We start from the raw sequence: 12,198 nt of genomic DNA on the forward strand, positions 1-12,198 counted from the left end.
GACAATGCAGCAGGTGATTAGAGTAGATGGGAACAACATCTCGAAGGTTGGGCACGAGGACCTGTGGTCAGTTCACTTAATGTAAAATTAAATTAATCTGATGTGCAAACAGCGGGAGCATGCTAATTTGAATGCATTCATTCTTAGTTACTTTGGAAACGATCAGCTTTAATGTACATGTTTGATATTGGAAGAGGAAGGCTTTGTTGTTATAGCTGAGCTCTTTTTGCTTCCAGCCCTGATAGATGCTCAAGTTAGACATCGACGTCTGTCTGCAGAGGCCGATTTAAGGAAGATTGATGGATTTAGTGTAGTGATTGTAAGTCAGATTGGTTTGATTTCTAATCAATATGTAAAAGATCATTAGGGATATAATATCATATATATGAATACAATTTACATACAGTGCCAAAAATAGAAATGATCCTTTTATCCCTTTGTGACCAATCAAGTCATGTGGTGGAGATGCTAGATGGGATAAAAGAAGAAATCCCCAATCTATCACCATTTTCACCAAGACAGCCAAAACAAGGCTATATTCCCATAAAATGTGATATGTATCCACCCTCACTAGAGTCTGCTTCCAGCTCCAGCAGTACTTACATTGCCACCTCCAGGGACATGTTTGATATTGTCCTTGGAGCCACAGCGAGAGGTGACATGGCTGAAGTCCAGCTTTTTGTGCACTATCTGAACCTAAAGACAGGCAGGCAGATACACAGACAAGCAAAAGAGAGAGAGAAAGCAATAAAGAAAGAAAGAAAGAAAGAAAGAAAGAAAGAAAGAAAGAAAGAAAGAAAGACAGAAAGACAGAAAGAAAGAAAGAAAGAAAGAAAGAAAGAAAGAAAGAAAGAAAGAAAGAAACAAAGAAAGAAAGAAACAAAGAAAGAAACAAAGAAAGAAAGAAACAAAGAAAGAAGGAAGGAAAAAGAAAAAAGAAAGGTGCGACAGGCAGACGGACAACAGCAGCAGAAAAGAGCAGATCAGCAGGCAGCTGTAGTTGACAGGGAACTGAGTAGCCTTGTACTGTAAGTATGGAAGAGATTCTCTAATTCAATTCAAGTAATTCTGTTTACATATTACTTCAGTGATTATCTGCATTGTGATAATTAATCAGCAAATGGCACTGAAAGAAATGCTTTTGGGACATTTCGTAAATAAATTCAAATGAGGCTGCTTGTGGATTCTCATAGAAATGTTTGCAAATTCTTCCAAAAATGAATGCTGAAGAACCAAAAGATAAGGATATTGACTGAATAACAACAGAGTGCTTCCATAAACAGCATCAGCTACATATTAAAAAGCACAGGACAAACACTGGAAGATGACACAGCACATGCAACAAAATATTCCACCGGGCCATAAGTGATTTTGTGTTAACACATGCTACTCAAAGCAGAAAAGCAACTGTAAGTGACTAATTCAGGGGAACAGAAGACAAAAAAAAGAAAAAGAATACTAAAGTATTACCTGTTGTTCTGCCCCACAGCCTGTCCACAGTTCGTAATTTTTTTTAGTACAAACTCAATGTTGCATGGTTGTATTAGCAGGGATGTCTGCATCTTGTTTAGCAAAACTTTTGTGGAGAGATTGGCTGATGAGTCTGTAATGGGTCATAATATTTGCTCTATATTAAAGCAAAGACCAAAATCAGTCACATCTCTTTGGTATTTCAACTGTGGGTACAAAGAGGCGAAATAGTTTGACAGCTAGGGTGCATATTGCATAATTATCTTTCAAACATGCACTCCTTTCTGTTATTAGTTTTATGTCTGCTCAACATGCTGCTCACCCTTCAATTAAAGTCACAAAGGCAATCTTACTAGGTCAGACCTAGTAACATTTAGGTATCGCTTTCAACAATTCTGAATGAATGAAGTTACATTAATTGATGGGAACCAAGGCTGAATACCAGCGTTAAAAGAGTATACAATGTTGCTGTTTGATATTTTTATGCATAGTCTGGCCACCAATTTCGAGGAAATTATATTGAAAAGGTTACAAAGCTTTGACCTCATTCCACAAATTATTCAGCAAAAGGGAAAATATTTAGCAAAACTTATTTTGGAAATTGATCAGACACCAAGAGAGCTGCTCTTGACAATGATGACAATTTAACCAGGCAGCGTAAAGGGACTGCAGGGAACTCATTATATGCACATGAATAATGCTTATGTAACGTCCTGTACTGTCTGGTCTTGTACTATGTAAAAAGTCATGTCTGAATGACACAAAGTCATCACTTTAGCTTATTGTAGGCACCATTTTTATACAGTATATCCAATATCTAAAAACAGTTAAAGACACTGACGACTAACAAAACAAACCATTACAAAATTAAATTGAATAAGGAGCACCAGACGTACAATACAGATAAAAAGTAAAATGACTGGCAATTTTTGCACACTGGAAAATGTGAACTGTCGAATAGCAGTTGATTATTTCACAGCAAATATCAAAGTGTTTATTTATTTTTGTATATGCCCCTCCCTACTGTGCAGTGATTTAAAGACAGTGTCCAAAGCTTTTAATTCCTATGGGAATAGTCAAAGTGATATAGTGGAAGGCTACTGCCACTTACATGGTGCAGATGGACAGAATACAGTCTTGGAATCACTGATCAATGAAAAACTTAAAAAAAAATATTACGTGTTTTGAGTGTCACCCCTTAATGACACACTGAAATTACATTGTTTTTCATCAAGCTAGCTCACGTTTAGTAGTCCTGCCACCGAGGAATTAAAAGGACCTACTCCGCCCCCCACCCCTGAACCCCCTCCGCCACAAGGTCACTCCTTCCTTTGCCTTAGTGAAATCAATTGCATTGTACTGTAGTTGTATTGTAAAAAATTCCCTGTAGCAGACATATGATGCCTTCCCCCATTCTGTCTCTGTCTGTGTTCGTCTCCTTCTCCAGTATGAGAATGGCATGATGACGCAGGTGGCACCAGCAAAGGATGACTCATTCAGCAGTTAGCACACATACACTTAAAGCGTGTGCACATACATACATTCACATAACAAGTGGCAGTGTGTTTTTTGATAGCACATCATAAACATCCTAATTAAGAAAAAACATTACGAATTTTTTTTTTAATTATAGTAAAAAAAACATTTTTCCTTTTTTTTAATTGCTGTTTTTTTGTTTTACAGAGTTAAACAATTACAGATATTTATTGTAGACATTCTGTGCATTTTTACAGTTCAAATGAATTAGAACTTATTAAAAAATGTAATGTTATAGCTGCACAATTTTTTTTATATATTGCAGAAATACCGTAACATTACATGATATATATGAAGACTGCTGTATTCATACGGTTTTCTTTGGTAAAGTTATGGGATTGTCCAATCCATCCACAAGGATCCAATTTAAATGACATATTTCTATATGGAAGGCACAAAAAGGTAATGTAAAATTACATTTAGATTACCCTATTTTAAAGCCAATAAACAATATCTTTAAGGCTTATAATTTTTTAGATTATTCACTGTATGTATTTACAGTGAGTTCCTTTTTAATATCAGTTATATACTGTACAAAAAATTAGAATCATGGTATAAAATCTTACAGAAAAATAATTTTAATGGTCATGAGGAGTGATCTCATGCAAGCTCAAGGAGCACTGGAGGAGGCTGAAAATATTTCTCCACATTACTACAAGAAAAGAAAGAAATACATATCAACTGAAACAGTATAGGTTTCATGTTTCATTGAGTGCAACAGGACTGAAGCTTGGACAACACATGGCCAATTCCAGTAGTTAGTTTCTTCTCAGGTGATGATTGCACACTCTCTGTATCCTACCAGTGTATTGCATTGAGCAGGACAAATCTACAACTAGCACATGTAGCATGAGTATTGTTTATTTCTTGTACTTATTTTTGTCTTCACTATTTGGTAGCTTTCCTTGTTATCAGTGTGTTTTGGATTTAAAAGAAATTGCTCAAGGAAACACAGACTAAGAGGCCATGGAGTCAAACACAGATTTGTGACGTAATTGTAAAGCTTTGCAGTGGTGCGGGGAAGAATGATTCAAAAGGCACAGAGAGGCCATTATCTTTTGCTGCGCTAAAATCAGTGGCCACTAGTAGTCAACACAGGACACAGGAACACATATGACACTTCAATCAATTCTATTTTGTACAAGGAGTAACATCTAACAAAGTGGAATGCTCTGGAAAGTGTGTTTAAATATGGAAATGTGGATGATGGTATTGGTCAAGTTAGAAAGGGGATGGAGTTTGGTTGGATGTGAACAATGTATGAAGCTTACATGTGAATGTAAAGGTGTTATGCACAACATAAATGAAAATATAAATAATACGAACTTGTGGAGTTCATCACAATTTTTTTTTACAATAGGCACTTTGACAATACGTAAAAGTATTTTTTTCTGTTTATGTTTCCTCATTTTGACCCAGGCTGTGGACAGAGGTGATCATTTGAGCAGGAACAAGGACATGATTACTCACAAAAAGCCAATTGTGTTTAATGAAATGGCCAGTCAAGCTGGAAATGCTGCCTCTGGCTTCAAACTGGATTTAGTAGCGCTGTACGTCTTTTAGGTACCACAAGATCTAATATTTATAAAGTAAAATCACTGTGTTATAAGGAGCTCACATAACACTGCTGCTATATTATCCATTGTGAGTTGTTTTTAAATTCAGTTGAGGTATTCTTTTTTTTTGCCAGATACTGAACACTGACAGATGCAAATTATTCTGCAGCTTTTAAAGGGCGAGCTAAGGCCTGGATGAATACTTTTAAATTGCATGGTCGATGCCCAAACTGTTAAATACAGAAAGGATTCCCTCCAAATATAGAACGTTCATGTTTTAATAATTCTAAAAACTGGTACGTTCCTCTCATTCTTTAGTTCTTTATATAAATGCAAATAGACCAGTGGCTGACATTAGCTTTAGCTAAACAGGTAGATGGCAGGACTGGCACAATTCAGCAGATTGCCACTTTGGTAGTATATAATCGCAAAATAAAAACTTGTGTCTGTCATCTAAGAGCTAAAAAACAGACTTTTTTGGTCATATGAAGATAGTGACACTGGAAATATCTCTGCTTTGGTGATAAAACCTTTATTAAATAAGCAAGTGCCAACTGCAGCGTGGATTGATGATCATGTTCATCTTAATGCGGGTATATGAACAGCAAGGTGTAATGTGCCCTGAGTGGATGTAGAATGTAGGATGTAGAATAGGTGTATGCAGTGAATGCAGAGAGGAGGAGGGATAATGTACTGGTGTGAGAAGTGTGAGGGTGCCGATGGCAGGGACTCACTCTGGCCTTGGCAGCAGGGGTGGAGGGGTCTGATGTCTTGTTGTTCGGGGTGGAGGAGACCTGGGGAAACAACCACCCCCTGGTCAATACAACCTCCAATCAACCATACACAGCACAACGGGTGGAGGAGCAGGGGGACATGGGGCTGATCAAAAGGATGAATGCCCAAATCAGATGAGTGTATTGGCTGTTACGGCCAATCAAAGGGGGAGATTGCATGGAAAAAACAGCATGAATTAAAAAGAAGGAAGGTCACCCAAATCCATTCGCAAAATGTGCGTGTGTATTATTAAAATTTTAATAATTACTTGTAGTAGCACCAATCAGGTGTGAGATTTATAATGAGTCAATTGAGAAGGAGGATCACAAACACTGTCTTAGATGGATGGTGGCAACCATTCAAATGTTCACTGTAAATCATTGTCATGTAAAAACATGACAATGATTTACAGTGAACATTTGTTGGTGACAAGTGTTAGTGACAAGAGTCAATAAAATATCAGCACAAAAAAAAAAAAAAACATATCAAAGGTCACACACGTTCACACAAAATATTGAGGACAGAAATTTTGTTAGACCAACAAGCTCCTGAAGCAACTGAAAATATGAAAACACAGGATAGACAAATCAAATTAGTATCCCAGGAGACTGACTAAGTCAGTGCTATATATTATGATCCGGGCAGCAATGTGTTTGTGTGAAGTGGCTTCACGACTGAGTGTTTGAAAGGATAGGAAGATGACACAGCAGGAACAGGTGTCTGCTTGAAAAACAGTACTGAAAGCGTGAACAGTGCCCAAAAATTACAGTTTAATGGAGAAAACCGGAGGATCTGCAATGTTTTTTTTCTTTTGACAGTTCTCTTTTTCAAGAGAGAAGAGAGAATACTTTCATGGAACCATTTGGTGAGGAAACATCAGCTCCTTCTCCACTGCTCTAACTTTAATTGGCCATGCGATAATGTCTAATTCCTAGTGTGCAACAGAATGTTGCTACAAAAGAACACGCATTCTGTTTTTCTTGAATAAATAAAGAGTGAAGGTGGCAAATTGGGGTACTGAACATTACCTGGGTTACACATGCATGATGTACACTTATTTACGTGTGATTCCTGATTTACCATTGATCTCATGCGGGCCAGTCAGGGAAAGCCAAAGGGCCGGATGTGGCGTGGGGGCCATACAATGCCATACAAAGCCATGAAGCTAACGTGAGCACAACGTGTGTGTGTGTGTGTGTGTGTGTGTGTGTGTGTGTGTGTGTGTGTGTGTGTGTGTGTGTGTGCGTGCGTGTGTGCGTGCGTGCGTATGCGTGCGTGCATGCGCGTGCGTGTTGAATTTTTTTAAGTTACTTTATATGTTGTAAAAGTATGTTGTTTGCCAAGTGTATTGTTTGAAATAGACCTGTCAATGGGCGGTAGGAACAAAATATGTTGTGTCATTCTTATATAATAATAATTTAACATTTTGGAAAGTAGGCTTTCTTGCTGGCAGTTTCATATCCGTATGCTAAATATGAAGCTAGAACCAGTGGAGCTTATTAGCTAAAAGAGCAGGAAGGGCAGGAGGAAACAGCTATCTCCAATGTTAAAATATAGGCTTTTATATCAGCACCTGCTGATCAATGAACAATGTAGCCTATTGTGTGTCTTTGTGTTGTTTATACAAGCTGTTCTGTCTTTAGCTACTTTTCAGCTAATGGTTAACCAAAAGGTTATTTGCACACCATGGGACTGTGAGAAACAATTTGTTGATCTATCTGCATGTCTGTATGTCGTATGGTGGATTGATATTAAAGTTGAAGTTGAAGAGGCAACCTTATCCTAACATTAAGACTGGAAGCCTATAGGAAGCCAATAGGCTATGTGTTAATTTGTCAGTTTGAATGTTGTTAGAAGGCATATTTTTTAATAGTGAGATAGGTGAGCTGTTTACCCCTGCTTGTATTCTCTATGCTGAGTTTATAAACTACAGCTAAATGACTTTCATCTTTAGAATCACTGTAGCTAAAGATTAACCGGGTAATGTTCTAACTTTAGCTCAGCAAGAAAGCAAATACGCAACTTTATCAGGGTGGAATGAAGGTAGCATGTGGGCACCAGAAGAACTTTCACTGAGATAGATGAATACAGATGGCCCTTTAGGACTATGGGGTGTGAGAAGCAAAATTTGCATGGCAGCATTGGACAAGGGTACTGATATGCTGCATGTTAAAGTGAACTGACAGACAGAAGGAGATAGCAGAAACATGTAAGATAAAAAGGTTGCTAGATAGATGAAGGTTGGAATAGATGAAGATAGCATAAACGTATTACAGATGTGTATTTGAGCATTGTTGCTGATGGAGTATGTCTTCCCTTCATCCCTGCAAAGCTTTTATCCTCCAATGTAAGTTTAATCACAGCTACAGCAGGCTGTGTTGTTTTACATAGCACAGAAATGAGTATAACACCCTGACTGCATTGCAGTACAGCATTGCAAACATGACTGAATCCAGTGTATTAACTGCAGATTCTGTGACACAGCATGCAGTGATCCTCTGTTGGTTATAGCTATCTGCCTCACACACAAACAGCATTATGAGGGTTTAAGAACACATTTACTGTGCTTCATGAAACCTTCTTCTATTTCATGCAGCCCTGCATCAAGACCACGAATGATTTGCTACAGAATTGAAAGCCACTTTATTTCAGAGTATCTGCCAGGAAACATTATGAGGTGAGCTTCTTTTAACTTACAAGTTTGGTGTTGAATTTCTTTAGTAAATGTCTATGGGAAAACCATCTGGTTACTTTGTCGACACTGTCTAAAATGAGGTTCATTTTATAGTCCAAGTCAACCTCTGATGCAAAAATATTTTACTTGTTCACTGAAACATTAAAAATAACAGTTTTTTCTTAGCTTTTATCCTTTAATAATTGAATAATCTGTTTTTATTGTGTTGTGGATTTTCCTTCCCTTCCCAATCAAATAACATATAAGGTGTATATGAGGTGTATTTGCATTTTAGTGTTGTCCAGCAAGTTAGGCACGTCCTAAAATAATTATAAGGTGAATTAAGCAAATAAGTGTCAGCAAGGTAGCATTTGCTTACAGTCACTGTTTTTTATTTTTAGTAGAATGATTAGCTAATGCTAATGGCTGAACGAGAGTCTACAGGATGGAGAAAATAGAAATAGAAAGTCTGCTTTGCGTCTCTTCATAAAACTAATGAAAATACCTTTGACCTGGTATTGGCAGATTTCTTTGTTGATTTTAATGTGACATAAAACTTATCTTACAATAAAGTATGATTATCCAATGAATAAAGACAAAACTTTTAGTAATTTTCCTGTTATCCATTTCCTGTCATTTTGACACAGTAAATGCATACATGAAACAGAAATATGTATAGCAATACATAATCCATTTGACTATTTTCCAGAATTTGTTCAAATTAAAGCATTTAAAATCTTCCATAGAGCACAGCTAAGACATGATTAAGATCTGATTAACTTCCCATCGAGTAGAAGAATTAAAAACTGGCTGGTATACTTTTTTTTTTTTTTTTTATCAAACTACTGAGCTAATATTCCTTAAACATGTTGAGATTCAAAACAATGTTAACTTTTCAACGGTAGATTGAATTACATATATGGTGATAGCTGGTTCCCAGTGTAGAAACATGTTATTATGATTTACAGCACATAGCAGCGATTTGAATTACAAACCACACAGGTGCCAAATCATTTGCTCATACAAGAAAATCATTCTGCAGAATTTCAGAGATCTTGACAGGATATATTAATGCTATGAATTATTCATATACTTTTCTTGTGCTCTCTGCTCTGTCCTACCTTTCCTCCACCAGGCTGGTACTTGATGTTGTCAATTGATCCGATCTTGGAGCGGATGTTCTTCAGGTCCGGTGTCGGAGCGTTGATGGGTCGGGGGGTTCGGGGAGCACGGGGCACCGGCGGCTTTTTCTCCAGTGGTGTCTGCTTGGGTACGGGGGGTTTGGTGATGACCCGCCGGCGATGGATGTTAGTGGCTTCACCATTAGTGGAGGCAGCCGGAGTAGCAGGAGTGGTGGTGGTGGAGGCCGGGCGAGGACGGGCTGTACGGAATGGGAAGAAGCATATCGCAAATAAAGATGAAATGGAAATGCAGTCACACATGTCAAACAAAAAGGAAAGAAGAGAAGCTTGTGGTCTCAGTAGTCATCACTGAGGTAATACATGTGACATATGCACTAGTCCATGTTGCTACGGTGGTAAGTCAATAATGTAGCCAATATTCCTATAACTTTAACTGAACCACAGTGTAATGCTGTTCGAAGATTTGCTTCTCAATACATTATACACGTCTGAAATGAGTTGCTGAAAGCATGTGCAAAGTTTGAAAACTTTGTCGCACTGAAATGTCGAGTTAGACCGTTAAACAGTTTCTCATCCGTCTTCAGCTCAGGTTTTTTTAGGAGGGGCTAAAAGCTAGCCTTAGTTCGTTACTGGGCTACCGCACAGACAGTTGATATAACCTTCTGCATGGCTCCTCCTCTCACACGGTAAAACGATATAAAAGCCTGGATTTAATTTGCATAAACGGTCATCCCACTCGACTTCAGTTGCAACTCCTGCCGTAGTCAGATTGTTATTGTACATCAGCTAGCTGCTACAGGATGTCTCCCTCCACCCGCAAGTGCATCTTTCCTGGAAGCAAGAACCTCCAAAGCAGCGCTGCATCGCTATTTAAATTTCCTGCTGATGAAGAAAGGAAAAGGAGGTGGATTGATTTCAGGAAGAGCCACGTTGATGGAGAGCTTAGCATCAATACCAACAGCCGCATCTGCAGTGACCATTTCAAGATGGATAGTTTCAACAACTTGCACCGGAGACAGACGGAGTTCACGGACACACCGCTTCTCCTGCAGTGCAAGCCCAACCGAGCATCGCCCTCCCGGCTGTACCGCTTCTCCTGCAGCGTGGAGCTGAACCGAGCATCGCCCCCCCCCCCCCCGGCCATTCATCCTCTGGTCGCACCGGCACCGTCCGCTGCCGCCAGTAGTTCACCACTCAGCGTAAGTTCTGTGTGCTTGTTATAATTATACTAGATAACTTTTCCACAGTAACTCTGCTATATTTAGTCCACGGTGCAAACCCCTAATGTGATTTTACTCGGTGTAGAATAACGGTATTTTCATGAAATGGTAGCTAATGTGCTAATTAGCTTCTATTGAGCTCAGAGAAAAATGCTCAGATAATCGCAGATTTTTTTTATGTGTCAATATAGCTACGAACAGGAACTATAATGTATGTAACTCTGTATTTTACATGTCGGGGTGATGGTAAACATGGACCAGAGGAGATCTAGTCCTCCCGATTAATGAGGGTTGTTGTTTTTGTACTCCGGTGTAACATTACAATCACCGACCCTCTCGGTTACATGTACCGGTACCGGTCCGGATAAACGAGCCCGATTACATGTGCAGGAGGCTGCAGAGAGCAGGTGGAGGTGGAGGGACATCAGTGGAAGAGAAAGACTTTCGGCTTGACCTGAGCAGGTTCAAAGTTTGAATTGACGTGATATAATGAATGGACATGTGATATAATGAATGGACATGTGATGTAATGTATGGACATGTGATGTAATGTATGCATTGTGCATGTTGCAGTCATTACAGAACTAAGGCAACTCCTCCGCTCTTATTATCTCCACTATTGTAATTCAGGTGTGTTAGAAGTAGTTGGAGACTCACTGTCTGCTGTCTCTGGTCTCCAGTTTTACTCCTGCGTTACAGCTCAGGGGAACAAGGTTGATTTGATAGCATCTGTATGTTTCACTCATTGGACAAATAAATTCTAATTCTATTCTGTTTTCACAAAGCAGGCTGCTCCATCCACCAGAGAGACAGAGTGCCAGTGTGACATCATGCATAAAGTCACCCAGCGAGTGGGCGGAACTTCAGCGCCTTCAGGCGACACGCCCCCCCAGTCTCAGAGCAGAGAAGACTGCTGATTTTCTCACGATTTTAAAGCCTAATTTAAGTCGGTGTTTTTTTTCATTCAAATTTGGATGGGTAGTTAACAACCCATACTTCTGTGGTGTGATGAACTTAAAACTAATTTTCATTTCTACTTTACAGCATTTTTAAAGTTTCAAGGCTGTGGTTTGGCAACTCGAAGCTTCAGCTTCCTCCAAAGATTTTCTGTGGGATTAAGGTCCGGAGACTGGCTAGGCCACTCCATGAACTTAATGTGCTTCTTCTTGAGCCACTCCTCTGTGGCCTTGGCCGTATGTTTTGGGTCATTGTCATGCTGGAAGACCCATCCACGACCCATTTTCAGTGTCCCGGCTGAGGGAAGGAGGTTGTTGCCCAAGATTTCACGGCCCATGGCCCCGTCCATCCTCCTCTCGATGCGGTGAAGTCGTCCTGTCCCCTTAGCAGAGAAACACCCCCGAGGCATAATGTTTCCAGCTCCATGCTTGACGGTGGGGATGGTGTTCTAGGGGTTATAGTCAGCATTTCTCTTCCTCCAAACACAGCAAGTCAAGTTGATGCCAAAGAGCTCAATTTTGGTCTCATCTGACCACATCACCTTCTCCCAAGCCTTCTCTGAATATTCCAGGTGTTCATTGGCAAACTTCAGACGGGTCTGTACATGTGCCTTCTTGAGCTGGGGGACCTTGCAGGCGCTGCAGGATTTTAATCCATTACGGCGTAGTGTGTTACCAATGGTTTTCTTGGTGACTGTGGTCCCAGCTGTCTTGCGATCATTAACAAGTTCCTCCCGTGTAGTTCTGGGCTGATCCCTCACCTTTCTCATGATCATGGATACCCCACGAAGCGAGATCTTGCGTTGAGCCCCAGATCGAGGGCGATTGATGATCATTTTGTGTTTCTTCCATTTCCGAATAATCGCACCA

The 12,198-nt window shown here is 39.5% G+C and overlaps 1 protein-coding gene across 6 annotated transcripts in view; it reads right to left on the reverse strand.

Annotated features, from left to right (window-relative positions):
• Positions 1-12,198, reverse strand: part of LOC138207297 (microtubule-associated protein tau-like) — a 116,541-nt gene that overhangs the window by 12,208 nt on the left and 92,135 nt on the right. For 5 of the 6 annotated variants that reach the window (XM_069164423.1, XM_069164424.1, XM_069164426.1 and 2 more), the window contains 3 exons: positions 9,132-9,391; positions 5,297-5,356; positions 604-696 (listed from right to left, as the gene is read on the reverse strand). In XM_069164423.1, the coding sequence (XP_069020524.1) occupies positions 604-696; positions 5,297-5,356; positions 9,132-9,391 (413 nt within the window). The remainder of the gene's footprint in view (positions 1-603; positions 697-5,296; positions 5,357-9,131; positions 9,392-12,198) is intronic. The other variant, XM_069164425.1, reaches the window with a different exon arrangement.

Source organism: Embiotoca jacksoni, unplaced genomic scaffold (assembly GCF_022577435.1).
Source record: "Embiotoca jacksoni isolate LCO1_2020_lvr unplaced genomic scaffold, fEmbJac1.0.p SCAF_31, whole genome shotgun sequence".
NCBI classification, from domain to species: Eukaryota; Metazoa; Chordata; class Actinopteri; family Embiotocidae; genus Embiotoca; species Embiotoca jacksoni.